Here is a 14,876-nt window from a genome sequence, read left to right on the forward strand (position 1 = left end):
AAAAAATATGTTCTGTTAATTTTGAAATTGTGGTTTGTTCATCTATAAATTATGTTATGTTCATTGAAAATTAGAGTGCGTGTTCATTGATAAGATATAATTATTCGTTACGTGTTATATTCCTGAATACTACTATTGATATCTAATTGAAAATTGTAAAAATATTTAACATATAACATTTCGAACAAGCTTAAAAAAAATACGAACATCTAAATAAAATATTCGAATTTTTTTTTACTGACATTAAATATCTGTGATTATTCATTACATATGAAATTCATGAATAATATGATCTTATTCATCTTAATGTTTTTAATATTCACAATTCTTGAATAATATTATCTTGCTGATATAAAATATTTAACATAAAGCATTGCGAACAAGCATTAAAACATTATGAACATAAAAATATTTTTGATTTTTTCTTGCTGACATAAAATATTTAACATAGAACTTTTTGAACAAGCATAATAAAATTACGAACACCTGAATAAAAATATTTGAATTTTTCTTACTGACAATTCCTACCAACATAAAATGAATTATATTCAAAGTGACACTTGATATTATGTTACATTATATAGGTATCTCTCAAATTGAAATATTCATTCCAAAATCACAATCATAAATAACTGAAAAAGTTCCCAATGGGATCGAACTTCAATACCGTATAAACCACATGGACTTTTTCATAATCCTGCATTTCATTCACAATGGCGAATCAGATAAGGTTAATGTGCATCAACGAGTTAGATACAGAGCAAATTCTAGATCTCCATAAAACCAACTAATAAACAGTCGAAATAATATACTGATAATCCGACTAATAAATCGACAGAAAATGGCGATCTAGCTGTATACACATCAAAAAATCGACAAAATAAAATGAAAAAAAAATAAACAAATCATTGAAGCTAAACATGAAAAGAGTTCCTAACAGCAACGTCAATGACGAGAACACGAACTTGATTGTTGGCCATTAGATTTGCCATCTGAAAAAAATCGAAGGAGACAAAGATAGCTTTTTTAGAGTTTGCAAATATCTGCCTCTCATAATGTTTAGTATTCTCCTCGCAAGGAGGAAAAACAAAAAAATGTGAATTCAATGAGCACCATTTAACAAATGAATTAGCAATTTAAGTAAATGAACAGAAACAATTAATAAACGAACAGAGAATTACGCACAACAGTAAACAACCAAATGATGTAGATATATTATTAAAACTAAAGTTTGATGAAGTGTTAATGCTAGTTTAATAAAATAACAGTAAACTGGAAAAAAAATAGCGAAATATGATGTCCACTTTAAAAAGCAAAAAAAAAATGGGAATTCATAACACAATTGAGAAATGAATAAACATCATCACAAAACGAACAGACAACTTAAAACAACCGAACAGGGAGGAATGCACTGTAAGGGATGTTAACGTAATGGTGTAGATAAACAAATCATATACAGAACTTAACACAAATATTCCTACAGAACTTAAAGCTTCTCAAGACTTACATATTTTCGGTATAATGGTGTAGATTGGAAAAACGTATCTACAGAAAATGAAAAATATTACCTAGGATCCATGAAAACAGACTCCATGGCCGCCGACTTCAAGCTTCCCAAGACTTACAGATTTTCGGTATAATAAGGAGAAGAAGAGGTTTTACGGTAGAAGATTTACGGTATAATGAGAAGCAGAACAAATTTTACAGAAGAAGAATTTACGGTAGAATAGATATTGAGAATCAAATCTTGCCAAATAAAAATAGATAAATTAAGATTTGTTTTCCTAAAAACATGTTGGTCGAAAATATCAAAGTACAAAACTAACATTTTCGGTTATAATAATAGAAAATATATAGAAAAAAAATGGCCATTAGATTTGTTAGATTGGATGATCCAGATTAATTCTCCTTTCTCTAAATATTTATCATTCTCTGTTTAACCTTTATATATATATATATATATATATATATATATATATATATATAGGGTGTGGTTCTAGAGAGAACTACATTATTTGTGAGAACGGGAGAACCATCAAATCTAATGCATCCACTGTAAAAATTAATGCATTCGCTGTTAAAATTAATGCACTAAAAAAATAAAAAATAAATGCTCCCTTCAGGATTCGAACCCAGGATCTGCATTCATCCAACAAGATGATGCATCCACCGTAGATCTTGATGATCGAATGGCTGAAAATGGTTCTCCAGTCTTCTTTTATTTATGGTTCTTTCTTGAACCTCTCCCTATATATATATATATATATATATATTACTTGATTTGACTATCAATTATAATTTTCTATATGAAAGTAGTTATAAATTTGGATATGTTACTTATAGCAACTCCTTATATAAGTAATACAATATCTATATGTACATGCCATATTTTTCTATAAATTATATTGATTATATGAAAATATTAGATTAATTTGCAAATAATAAATTTGATATTAAATTTTAATTTTATTAGTTTATATTAATAATTATAAAATATATGCACAACTTACACGAATCACAATTACCGCGCATAGCGCGGGAGGTATACTAGTCTTTATATATATAAAAAGCAAAGTAAATGTCAATAAATTCAATTTGAAGGGTAAATTTGGAATTGAAAAAAATTGCATAAATTCATTATTGAAAATGTTGAGCCACGTTTCCCACAAAAAAACTGCCGTGTATTTTGATGTTTAATTTATTTTAACTTTATTTGTTTCTTATTTCTCTATCTTTTTTTATTTATTATATTATACATTTAGATTTATCTAAAGTATATATTTTATTAATGGAACAAAATAAAATTAATATCAAAAGACATCAAATTACAAATTATAGTTTATTTTATGAAGGAAATTACAAAACGATGGCATTACAAAAGAATTATGTGAATGTTCTTTAAAATAATTATAATAGTAATATATTTATATATGGTTTGTATTTTTTATTTATTATTATTTTAATCTATAAATTTAAAAATTAAATTTTAATCTTATTATAATTTAAAAATATAATCTATGTGCATACTAATATATATTATGAAAATGGAAGAGTGTGTGAATTGTCATTTTACTATAAAATTAGAAGAAGGAATAATTTGTTTTAAAATATGTTTAATATTGTAAAATATCTATTAATATATTACTTAAAAAATGCAAGCTCTCAATAAACAAATCAAATTATTTTGTCACGTATGAACTATTTAGTTTCAATTTATTATGCTTTCTCTTGATTGCACAATTTTTTTTTGTATAATTTTCTTTGGGATCAAATATGCAATATTTACTTATGTATTTTAAACAAAAGATCATGAATAACCTTTAATTTGATACATGAAAAGTATAATTCAATTTAACAAAGTAATTTATGACCGTTTAAGATTTGTATATATTAATTAAATTTGTTTTTAGTTTTTAATTATTTTTCTCGAATTTAAGACAACTGACATGCTTAAACATTTTTAAAAATATTTTTTCTTTTTTTTTCATTATTTTCTTATTTATGACATTTTAATTTTCATAGTATATTTAGTTCTATTTATTTTACATAGAAAAATTGTTAAATATGATGCAATGTCTGTCACGACCGGTCCTAATTAAGGATAATTAAACCGGGAAACCGTGACTAATGGAGGAATATTAGAAGCGGGGTAGAAAGGGGATAATTAAACAAAGAAGGATCACATTTCATCATTTAACAAAAGGAATATTTATAATATAACAGAAGTTTAGTCGTATAGACTCAGATAACTAATAAGTTCAGATATTTCTGACTTAGCCAAATAAGCATAAAACTTCTGAGTACGCAGCGGATTATGATTCTGATTACATGTATGAAGACATGTAACCCTAGAGTTCTTTAATACATAAAAAGACAAAAGAATCCCGCTCATCACTTCATCAACATCGGCAGCTGCTCAACCTGCACATTTAGAAATATATGCAGGGCTTGAGTACAAAAGTACTCAGTGGGCACGTATGCCTAAGTATAAAAATACATGCTTCAAAACTGTAAATTGTCATGCCATAATAAACAGTACAGCAAGGGAGTTTTTCGCTAAAAGGCCCAAGCTTACTAAATTCATTTGTGATTCTTAAAGTTCGACTGCAGTCTAAGTTCTCTTGTAATCTATCATATCTGGAACTGTGTGCCGGAGAGGTGGCCACCTCTCACGGTCACTTGACCGGCCAACCCGCTAGATGACTCACGGTCACTGGTGTACACTAGCCCTGGCAGGATAGCTATCAACTGCTCAAGACCCGAATTCGATTACATGATAAAAGTCACATCAGATAGATATCATACTGAAATTTAAATATTTTATGGCAAGACAATATTTGAAATAACTTCAATTAATTTAGTCATGAAATAACTTGCTTGAACGTAACATTTAAACTCAGTTGATATATATGAAAGTAATGCCCACCTGATAGTGATTTTCTGTGATACAAAAGCTCCTCAACAGATTGTCAATCTCGCCCTTGACCTTTATTACGAGAATATATGTACATATATAAGATATTTGCTCGAATAAAAATCCTCCAATGAGAATGTGTATTTAACTATGCATGATCCTTATGCATGAATTATTATTCTGAAATAATAATTAGGGAATTTCTATTGTTAATCCAGGCTATTGGATTTAAACAAAAGCTAAGTCTCGTCTCATGAAGCCGGATAATTAATAAAAATTAATCCGTTCTCTTAGGGTGTTCTAATCCGCCAATCAAATAAACCCCATTCCTCGTAGTCAATAGAAAATAAATAAATACTTCAACTTATTCGCTTTATAACCTCATAATTAATCGGGCTTAACAAGTAATGTTATAAGATTAAATAATTAAAAGGCTCAACATAAGGCAGCCTAATAATTAATTAAGTAGAAGTGGGCTTGAATAATTAACATGAGAGGCCCAATTGAAATAACTCATCGGCTCAAGTAATTAAATAAATCTTGGCCAAATAAATAAATACTTAACAGTTGGGCTAATTTTAAATCAAGTATGCAAGACCCAACTGCAATTAAATAAATAAGGCCCAACTGAAATAATCGTTCAACCCATTCTACTCTATTAACATCGGCCCAAATGAAACAATAACCGGCCCAACAATATACATATGGAATTTGGAAATAGATGTCTATTAATAAAAATATCTCAGCCCAATTCTTATAAAATAGATGGGCTTCAATTAAATAAATCAAACGAGGCCCAACTAAGATAATATAACAAAGGCCCAATGAATTAAACTAAAGCCCAATTTGAATTAATAACAAAGGCCCGATGAATTAAACTAAAGCCCAATTAAAATAGAATGCAGTTGGGCTTTTATTAGTAAATTCGGCCCAAAGAGAAATAATAAAGGCCCATATGAAAATAAATACAACAAGGCCCAAAGAAAATAAATAGGAGATAAAAATTTCGGCCCAATTATTTAAATGAGTTCGGCCCATATAAAATAAATAAGGAGGCCCAAAATAAAATAAATTCTGGCCCAAGATAATTAAACTTAGCCCAAATAATAAAAAAAAAGAAAGGCCCAAATCCCCCTTATCTCTCCCAGTCAAGCTCTCTCTCTTCTCAAAACAATCGAGACCTCTCTCTCTCTATTTCTTCCTCTCGCTCCGCCTCCAATCGGCCTCAGCTGAGACGCCTGCCGCCACAACTCCGGAGCCCGGCGAGGTCGACGCTTCGCTGCTTCTCCTCGTCAACGTCAATCCCTCAACGTCCTTCTTATCCTCTCCAAAACAGAGCTGTCACTCTCCCTTATTTGAATCTGCCACCTCCACCTTCGAAATCCGGCGAACGGGGGTCGAACCTCTTCCCTCACGTCCATCTCTGCCTTCTTCGTTCTTCCTCTCTCAAGATCTGTTCGTCTCTCTCTCTTCCCCGAAGTCACCGCCGTCGGAACTCGCCGGAGCGAGCGACGACAACCACTGCTCCTTGGTTCTCTCTTCTCTCTCGCTGAAACAGGCCCGACATCTCTTCCTCCGCCGACCAGCCCCGCGTCCAGCCGCCGTCCACCCACTGCTCTCTCTGAATCGACGGGCAGCAGGAGCACCTGGCCACCGCCGCCGTCGATTTCCCGAGCCCCGACACCGCTGCTACTGGAAGATCAGTGAAGATCTGGTGCAACCGCCGCCGTCCGCCGACACGCCTGGAAGCTTTTTCGCCGGACGTCGCCTCTGCTGAGATAACGCCGCCGCCCAGAATCGAGGTCACTGGTCTGATCTCCAGCAGCCCGCCTCTTCCGGAGACGCAGTCGTCGTGAGTCGCAGAGCTCCGACAGTCCACTACCACTCAACCTAAAGCTAAGTTCTCTATTTTCATTCTTCTTCTACTTCAATAACTAGTTGTTAAGGGCAGAATACTCATGGTTTGTCGTTCTAAAGCGTAAAATAACAGTGAATGAATCGACATAGTTGTAATGCCATAGCTTGAACATGTTGACATGAATGCTTGATTGGATTGAAATTCGAGATAGTATAATACCTTGAATATGATCGAACTGATTGATGGCTGTTGGAGTTGAATGAATTGGAATGACTGAACTTATTGATTCTGGCAGGGAGTGAATGAGTGATTTCTCTCACTTTTCGGTTGTGGTGTGGTGAATGAACTGGAACTGAAATAAATTTGTGTTGTTGTCTCAGTGATTGCAGGCTGATTGCAGGCGGATAATGGAAGAAAATGGAAGATTATAGCAAAGCTTACCTTAAGAATTTGGCTGGACGAAATGGAGACTTCCTGCTCTTTGAAGAGGACTCACGGTGAAAATGATAGGGAATGTTTTGTTTCTTGGCTGGAGTTGTGCAAATAGAGGGAGATGTGAGTTAAGTGGGAGAGTTATTGAATTAGCTTGATTTAGTTGCATAATTGCGTGGTGGGGAAAAGTTGGGGGACAAATTTAATGGAAAGAAAAAGAGAAGAAAAAGAAAGGAAAAAAAAAAATGTAGAGGAGAATTATTGATGTATTTTCTCTGTCTCGGTGATTCTATAACTGTAAAGTGGATCGCGTGCTCATATTTGCTTGTACTGTTTATTTAAATAAATCCCAATTTCGACATGTGATATCTCGCTAAAAATCGATAAATTATAAAATGAATTTAAATTAAATCCGTAGATTTAATTCGTTCGTTGTTCTGATATCTAAATTAAATCCGCAGATTTAATTAACTCACGAGTCGGAAATAATTCACGATTTGAGTAAAAATAAATTCTAATTCCATCTCGCTTAAATAAATAACGTGACTTTGCTAAGTCAGTTATAACTCTGAAATAATATCATTGACTGCTTTAATAATATAAATTCAGGATCATAAGCTGAATTCATATCAGGATAATAACCGTTTTCATTCACTGATGAACAAAAATAAACACTCATTACTGGATTTAAAAGATATAAAAGAGCGGGTCACTACATACTACCCCTCTTATCAAAAATTTCGTCCCGAAATTTGCATATTTATTCTAAAACAGTTCGGGATATTTCTCCTTCATTTTGTCTTCAAGCTCCCACGTGGCTTCTTCTTGTCCGTGGTGTCTCCATAAGACTTTCACTAATGTGATTGCCTTATTCCTGAGTTGTTGCACTTTTCGATCTAGAATGGCCTCTGGTCTCTCTTCATAACTCAAGTCTGGGCAAAGGATCATCTCTTCTTGGTGGATTATGTGCTTTGGATCGAAAACGTATTTTCTGAGTTGTGATAGGTGGAAAACATTGTGAACGTTTCCAAAGCTTGGCGGTAATGCCAACCTATAGGCTACTGGGCCTATTCTCTCCAAAATCTCATAAGGTCCTACGAATCGAGGCCTAAGTTTTCCCTTGACACCAAACCTAGTTATCCCCTTGGTAGGAGATACCTTTAGGAAGACCTTGTCTCCTATTTCAAAACATAACTCAGTTCGACGTGCATCAGAGTAAGATTTCTGTCTATCTTGTGCCTCTTTTATTCGCCCTCTGATCTGGCGGACTATCTCAACCATCTCATTGACCATATCTGGTCCTAAAACTTTTCTCTCACCCACTTCATCCCAATAAAGTGGTGATCTACATTTTCTTCCATACAATGCCTCATACGGTGCCATATCAATAGTCGCCTGATAACTGTTATTATAGGCAAATTCAATCAACGGCAGCACTGCTTCCCAACTTCCACCCCTGTCTAAGACCACTGTTCTCAACATATCTTCGAGGGTCTGAATTGTCCTTTCAGACTGCCCATCTGTCTGCGGGTGGAAGGCGGTGCTGAAATTTAACCTCGTGCCTAACTCTTTCTGTAAGCTCATCCAAAATCTAGAAGTAAACTTTGAGTCTCGGTCTGAAGTGATCGACACGGTACACCGTGTAAGCGTACAATCTCTCGAACATACAACTGAGCTAGCTTGTCTGACCCATGTGTGATCGGTATTGGTATAAAATGAGCACATTTTATGAGTCGATCCACTATTACCCAAATGGCAGTGTTTCCTCTCTTTGTTTTGGGCAAACTGGTCACAAAATCCATTGCGATGTGCTCCCACTTCCATTCTGGAATTTCCAACGGTTGTAGTTTTCCATATGGCCTTTGGTGTAAGGCCTTCACCTGTTGGCATGCCAGGCATTTCTCCACAAATGACGCTATCTCCCTCTTCATACCTTCCCACCAAAAGTGTTTCTTTAGGTCCTGATACATCTTAGTACTCCCGGGGTGGGCAGTATAAGGGGTATCGTGAGCCTCACTCATGATTTTATCCTTAAGCTCATCATCGTGGGGGATGCATATCCTTCCCTCAAAGAGGATAGCATTATCTGATGCTTCTTGATAATCTTTGACGCCTCCTTTCCTTACTGCTTTCCGTAGTTTTTCCATCTTTCCGTCTTTTCTTTGTGCTTCTACGATCGTCTTCCTCAAGTTAGGTACTGTTGCCACAACGCTTGCTATCGTCCCTGGTGGTTTAACCACTTCTATGCTCATTTTGCTAAATTACCTTATGAGCATCGTCTCTCGAGTGATGAGAGCTCCCAATTTAGATTGGGTCTTACGACTCAATGCATCAGCCACTACGTTGGCCTTGACTGGGTGGTAGTTAATACCGCAGTCATAGTCTTTCACTAATTCGAGTCATCTCCTCTGTCTCATGTTGAGATCCTTTTGCTCGAAAAAGTATTTCAAGCTTTTGTGGTCTGTGAATATCTCACACCTAACTCCATATAGGTGGTGTCTCCAAATTTTTAGTGCGTGCACCACTGCAGCTAACTCCAGATCATGAGTCGGGTAATTCAGTTCATGTGGCTTAAGTTGTCGTGACGTATATGCTATCACTCTTCCTTCTTGCATCAGCACGCAGCCAAGTCCATTTTTGGACGCGTCTGTGTAGATTACGTATTCCTTATCAGCTGTTGGGACGGCTAACACTGGTGCCGTAGTCAACTTTTCCTTGAGTTCTTGGAAGCTCTTCTCGCACTCCTCTGTCCAAGAAAATTTTATTCCCTTCCTGAGTAGTTGCGTCATTGGCCTTGCAATTTTGGAAAATCCTTCCATAAACCTCCGATAGTAACCTGCCAATCCTAAGAAACTTCTTATCTCATTAGGGTTAGTAGGCGATCTCCATTCGCGCACTGCTTGCACTTTTTCAGGGTCCACTTTAATCCCTTCTGATGATACAATATGTCCTAAAAACGTGACTTCGCTGAGCCAAAACTCACACTTGCTGAATTTGGCATAAAGGTGCTCTGTCCTCAACGTTTCTAAAACAATTCTCAGATGTTCCTCATGGTCTTTCTCGTTCTTCGAGTAGATCAGGATGTCATCTATGAATACCAAGACAAATTTGTCTAAGTACGGATGGAATACTCGATTCATGAGGTCCATGAACACAGCTGGCGCATTGGTTAGCCCGAATGGCACAACTACAAATTCGTAGTGACCATACCTAGTTCGAAATGCTGTCTTAGGTACGTCTTCTGGTCGAATCTTCAGCTGGTGATAACCAGACCGCAAATCAATCTTCGAGAACACGCTTACACCCTTGAGCTGGTCGAAGAGGTCATCTATCCTTGGTAAAGAATATTTGTTCTTCAGTGTCACTTTGTTTAGTTCCCTATAGTCTATGCACATTCGCAATGTGCCATCCTTTTTCTTCACAAAAAGTACGGGTGCACCCCAAGGTGATACACTTGGCCTAATGAATCCAAGTTCCAAAAGTTCTTGCAGTTGTATCTTGAGTTCTTCCAACTCTTTAGGAGCCATTCGGTATGGTGCCTTCGAAATGGGTGCTGCCCCGGGCTCCAAATCAATGGTAAACTCAATTGGTCTGTCCTGTGGTGGCCCTGGCAGAATCTCTGGAAATACATCTGAAAAGTCCCGTACAATTTCTACATCTTCTATACTCTTTTCAGTACTCAGTTCTCCGTGCAAATATACGAGGTAAGCTGGGTATCCCTTCTTCATCATTTTCGTTGCTTGCAGGGCGGAGATGATCATCTTTCTTCTTCCCATACTAATTCCGTGGAAATGTGACGGCTCCCTTCCTGGGGGTCGAAACGATATCCGTCTTTCGTTACAAAGGATGGTGGCATAGTTCTCGGCTAGCCAGTCCATTCCTAGGATTATGTCCAAATCTCCCATCGGAATAACATACGAGTTGTTCACTACAATCTTGTGTGACCCTATGTTCAGTTCTAGGTTCAAGCACACATGATCTACTGTCGTCATCCCTCCTATAGGTGATGATATACTCAACTCCTGATCAGCTCTTTCCATTTTAAGTTTTAAGGTGTCGACACATGTACTTGAAATGAAAGTATGCGATGCGCCCATATCAAATAGAAGTACAACAGGAGTATTGAGTAACATGCCCATACCTGCCAGGTTTCCCTGGTTGTTCTCGGGCTGTTTCTGCCTCATAGCATAGGCTCTAGCATGACGAGGTTTTTCATGTTGTTTCTGTTGTCGCTGCTGTTGTTGGCGGGCCTGTTGCTGATACGGTTGTTGAGGTTGTGGTTGGTACTGTAGCTGTTGGTGCTGCTGTGGCTGTTGATACTGTGGTTGCTGCCTTGGGTATGGTTGGGGCAAAGCTTGAATTGCTCGCAGATGTGGAGCCTGGATAGGCGGGTTTGGCCTTGAACCCGTTCCGTGTTGCTTATTCGGGCACCGGTTTGCATAGTGCCCCTTCTGGTTGCAAATATAGCAACTATCACTGCCGGCCTTACAGATTCCCACATGATTTTTGTTACATTTGGGGCAATGTGGGGCCCTCTGTTGGTTATTTCCCATCTGTTTCGGTGCACTCTGGCCTCCATAGCCCTGTGACTGGAACACCCGTCCCTGCCATGGTCTCTTCTCGCCTTGGTTCGGGTTACTGTTGTCCCATCTCCTTTTTCCTCTAAAATTCTGATTATGATTTTGATCATGTGAAGGTGCTGGTGTAGGTACAGTTGCAGTTCTTTCTCCTGGCATGGCTGCTTCAATGTCTAATGCTCGGCTGAGCGACTCAGTGTAAGACAATCCTCCATGGCTTGCCAAAGCCATCCTAATCTCGTGCCTCAGTCCGGCACAAAACTTTTCAGCCATCTTCTCATCTGTGTCAACTTGTTCCGGCGCATATCTAGACATATCGCAGAACATCCTGTCGTACTGAGTTACCGACATCTTCCCTTGTTTCAGATTGTAAAATTCAGCCTCCTTTTTCTTGCGGTAGCTCTTGGGTATATACTTGTCATATATACCGGCTTTGAATTGTTCCCAAGTCAGGTTTTCTAACTGCTCTGCTGTCATCGTTTTCATCCTTGCTTCCCACCAGAAATCAGCTGACCCAGTCAACTGAAAGGACATACAAGTCAGGCGCTCTTGGTCGGTGCAACGCAGGAAGTTGAAAATACGCTCAATAGCGCGAACCCAAGTTTCAGCTTCTGCCGGGTCTCCTGTCCCGTTGAAGGTAGGTGGGTTCTGTCGCAAGAATAATTCCTCAATCCGCCGTTCTGGCTGAACAGGTGGTTGAACTATTTCTGGTTCTGGCCCTGTTTCTGGGCCTCTTTCTTCATTTCGGGGAATCCTGCCCCCTCCTCTTGGTCGTCCTCGTTTTGGCGGCATTCTATTAGGTCAAAACACAAGTTGTTAATGTAACATCACAAGGCATACTATCGTTCTTATCGTTCTATCCAACTTCTCTCGGACGCCTTTGCTTTGTTGGCATTCCGATGAGTCGACATATAGTCACCAATGTAATACACAGATGCATATCATCGATTCTGTAAATTGTTTTCTTGATTCTCAATTCTCGTTCATACTCTTCCTCATGAAAGTATATAAATAACATAGCGGAAGTGACTTGCCGCAAAAGACCAATAAGGTCACCATATATAATATAGGGAAATTGCCTCAATGAGGACTTTACATCATCATAAAAGTCTAGATTCAAAGATCTATCTAAATACCACACATGATGAACTGGCTCTCTAGCGAAGCCATTACAAAAAAAATACTCAGTCACGGAACGCCCCAAGGTTTCGCATCTCCGTACTAATACTAGTCAAAATAACTAAGCCAACATAGGGGCATACAAAAGCATCGAAATGATCATCGTTTTCGAAATACACAAATAACGTCCTACTAAATGCACAAGAGAATGTCTGTATGCATTACGTGCTTGACCCTTGGGTTGAAGCATACGTGTTTGACTTATTTAATCTGATGAGTATCTGTTTGTCCTTGGGTCACAGAAAATCTACCAATAGCTAGTAGATCACAATGATTCAATTCACAAATGGCAATTAGGCAAAGTGTTTCAATAATTTGCCAAACAATTGAAAATGAATAACCATAGGGTAGAAATGAATTGACTGAAAGGTCGAAACGAAATGACCTAATAGTCTGAACCCGTTTGGCTTTTCAGATGAAGGTTTAAAATATATAGGTTTAAAGACCCATATATGACGACTACTGAGATTTTGGCCATGTGGACTGGCCAGGTCCGACACAACTACTTCTCAGTCATTCGGAAATACTTTTCCGAACTTGGCAACTCTTGTTCCTTGGCTGCAAAAGGTATATTTGGTCTAAAATCACCACTTTCTTCTTAATATCTTGAACATGTCCTTGAGAATATCCTAGAGCTTCTCAAACTTGGAGTCTGCCTCCTAGTTTAATGAAATTCTTAAACATCTTCTATAGGCGAAATAAGGTAGGCTTGACCTTACTCAACAATGTTCCTCTATATGATCTTAATGTAGTACTTCTAGTACTTAGTGTTCATTCACATAGCGCTTGAAATGCAACCATATAATTCGAAGCACTCTCACGCCTTTACAGGAAATAGATTTTGCATCTCTGAGCATCTTTGCAAGGTATGTGTCACCACAGAAAATACTAAGTCATGGAATGACCTTAGTCAATGCTTGCATTCTGGCTACTAAACTGAATGTATAATCCAAGACGTTCTAACTGAGGCGATGTCCTCGATAGGTTAAGGTATATATACTTATCTTGAGTATATCCTTAGGGTCTCATTAGAATCTTAATTCATTTGTTTCAGCATTGATCCACTGTCGGCGCTTCTAGCTATTATTAAACTCTGAACCATCTTCGAGAACTTCTCTCGTCTTACACACTTGCATAGATTTTTCTAGTCAATCATAATGGTTGGTAACTTCTAGTTACCCATGGCACCTATCCTCCTTTCGATTTGTAGCAGGTGATCGTAATCAATAGGGATTCTAAATCATGCTCACGTGTAATATAATAGGTAATTGTAATCATAAAGGTTCTGAATATCTGAAACTGTAAGCTGGCAGTTCTAATCGCGATGCTATAACATCATACACAAAGTGTTATAACTGCATATGAGTCCGACTCTGAAGTTCAAACATAAATCATGAAGGTTCTCTTCATGCCATAACTGGTGATAATCGAGAGTTAGTAATGAGTCTTAGCTCATTATGCGATAGCTAGCTGATTACATAAGTCACACTCGTCGCTACGAGCAATGACTCACGTGATCTATCATCAAATAAGGCAATAGTCGATTCGGTGTTCTGTCACTCGTGAACAACCTGAATGAAGAACTATGCCTGCTTCAGTGATTCGTGCGTGGCACTCCGCTTGCACTGCTTTCATGGGATTCTCTTTTTCTTTCTTAGCTCTTCACCATGGCTATAGTGAAATATAACTGAGTTTCTAGCTTCTATCGTTCTTCTCGTAACAGTGATCATGCATTCTTAACGCATCTAAGTTCATTGAGATATCTAATCAATCAATAAAGCATAAAACTTGAATGTAAGCATCAGTACATTCATATAAAACGTGAACTTCTCAATGTTTTAAAATCATTACCACCTTCTTTCTTGCTGAGCATGACGAGGTGATGAAGTGATGAGCTTTGGCTGACTGACTCATATATACTAGTGATCATACTAGAAAAATGGGCTAACTCTAGGGTTCAGAGCAATGAACTGCTCTGATACCACTCTGTCACGACCGGTCCTAATTAAGGATAATTAAACCGGGAAACCGTGACTAATGGAGGAATATTAGAAGCGGGGTAGAAAGGGGATAATTAAACAAAGAAGGATCACATTTCATCATTTAACAAAAGGAATATTTATAATATAACAGAAGTTTAGTCGTATAGACTCAGATAACTAATAAGTTCAGATATTTCTGACTTAGCCAAATAAGCATAAAACTTCTGAGTACGCAGCGGATTATGATTCTGATTACATGTATGAAGACATGTAACCCTAGAGTTCTTTAATACATAAAAAGACAAAAGAATCCCGCTCATCACTTCATCAACATCGGCAGCTGCTCAACCTGCACATTTAGAAATATATGCAGGGCTTGAGTACAAAAGTACTCAGTGGGCACGTATGCCTAAGTAAAAATACATGCTTCAAAA

At 37.3% G+C, this 14,876-nt stretch overlaps 1 protein-coding gene across 1 annotated transcript in view; it reads left to right on the top strand.

The window, feature by feature from the left end:
* Positions 1-13,251: 13,251 nt before the first annotated feature.
* LOC131018609 (probable serine/threonine-protein kinase PBL25) overlaps positions 13,252-14,876 on the top strand; it is a 5,718-nt gene continuing 4,093 nt past the window's right edge. Inside the window, exon 1 of the mRNA XM_057947324.1 lies at positions 13,252-13,326. Coding sequence (XP_057803307.1) covers positions 13,252-13,326 — 75 coding nt within the window. The remainder of the gene's footprint in view (positions 13,327-14,876) is intronic.

Source organism: Salvia miltiorrhiza, chromosome 3 (assembly GCF_028751815.1).
Source record: "Salvia miltiorrhiza cultivar Shanhuang (shh) chromosome 3, IMPLAD_Smil_shh, whole genome shotgun sequence".
NCBI classification, from domain to species: domain Eukaryota; kingdom Viridiplantae; phylum Streptophyta; class Magnoliopsida; order Lamiales; family Lamiaceae; genus Salvia; species Salvia miltiorrhiza.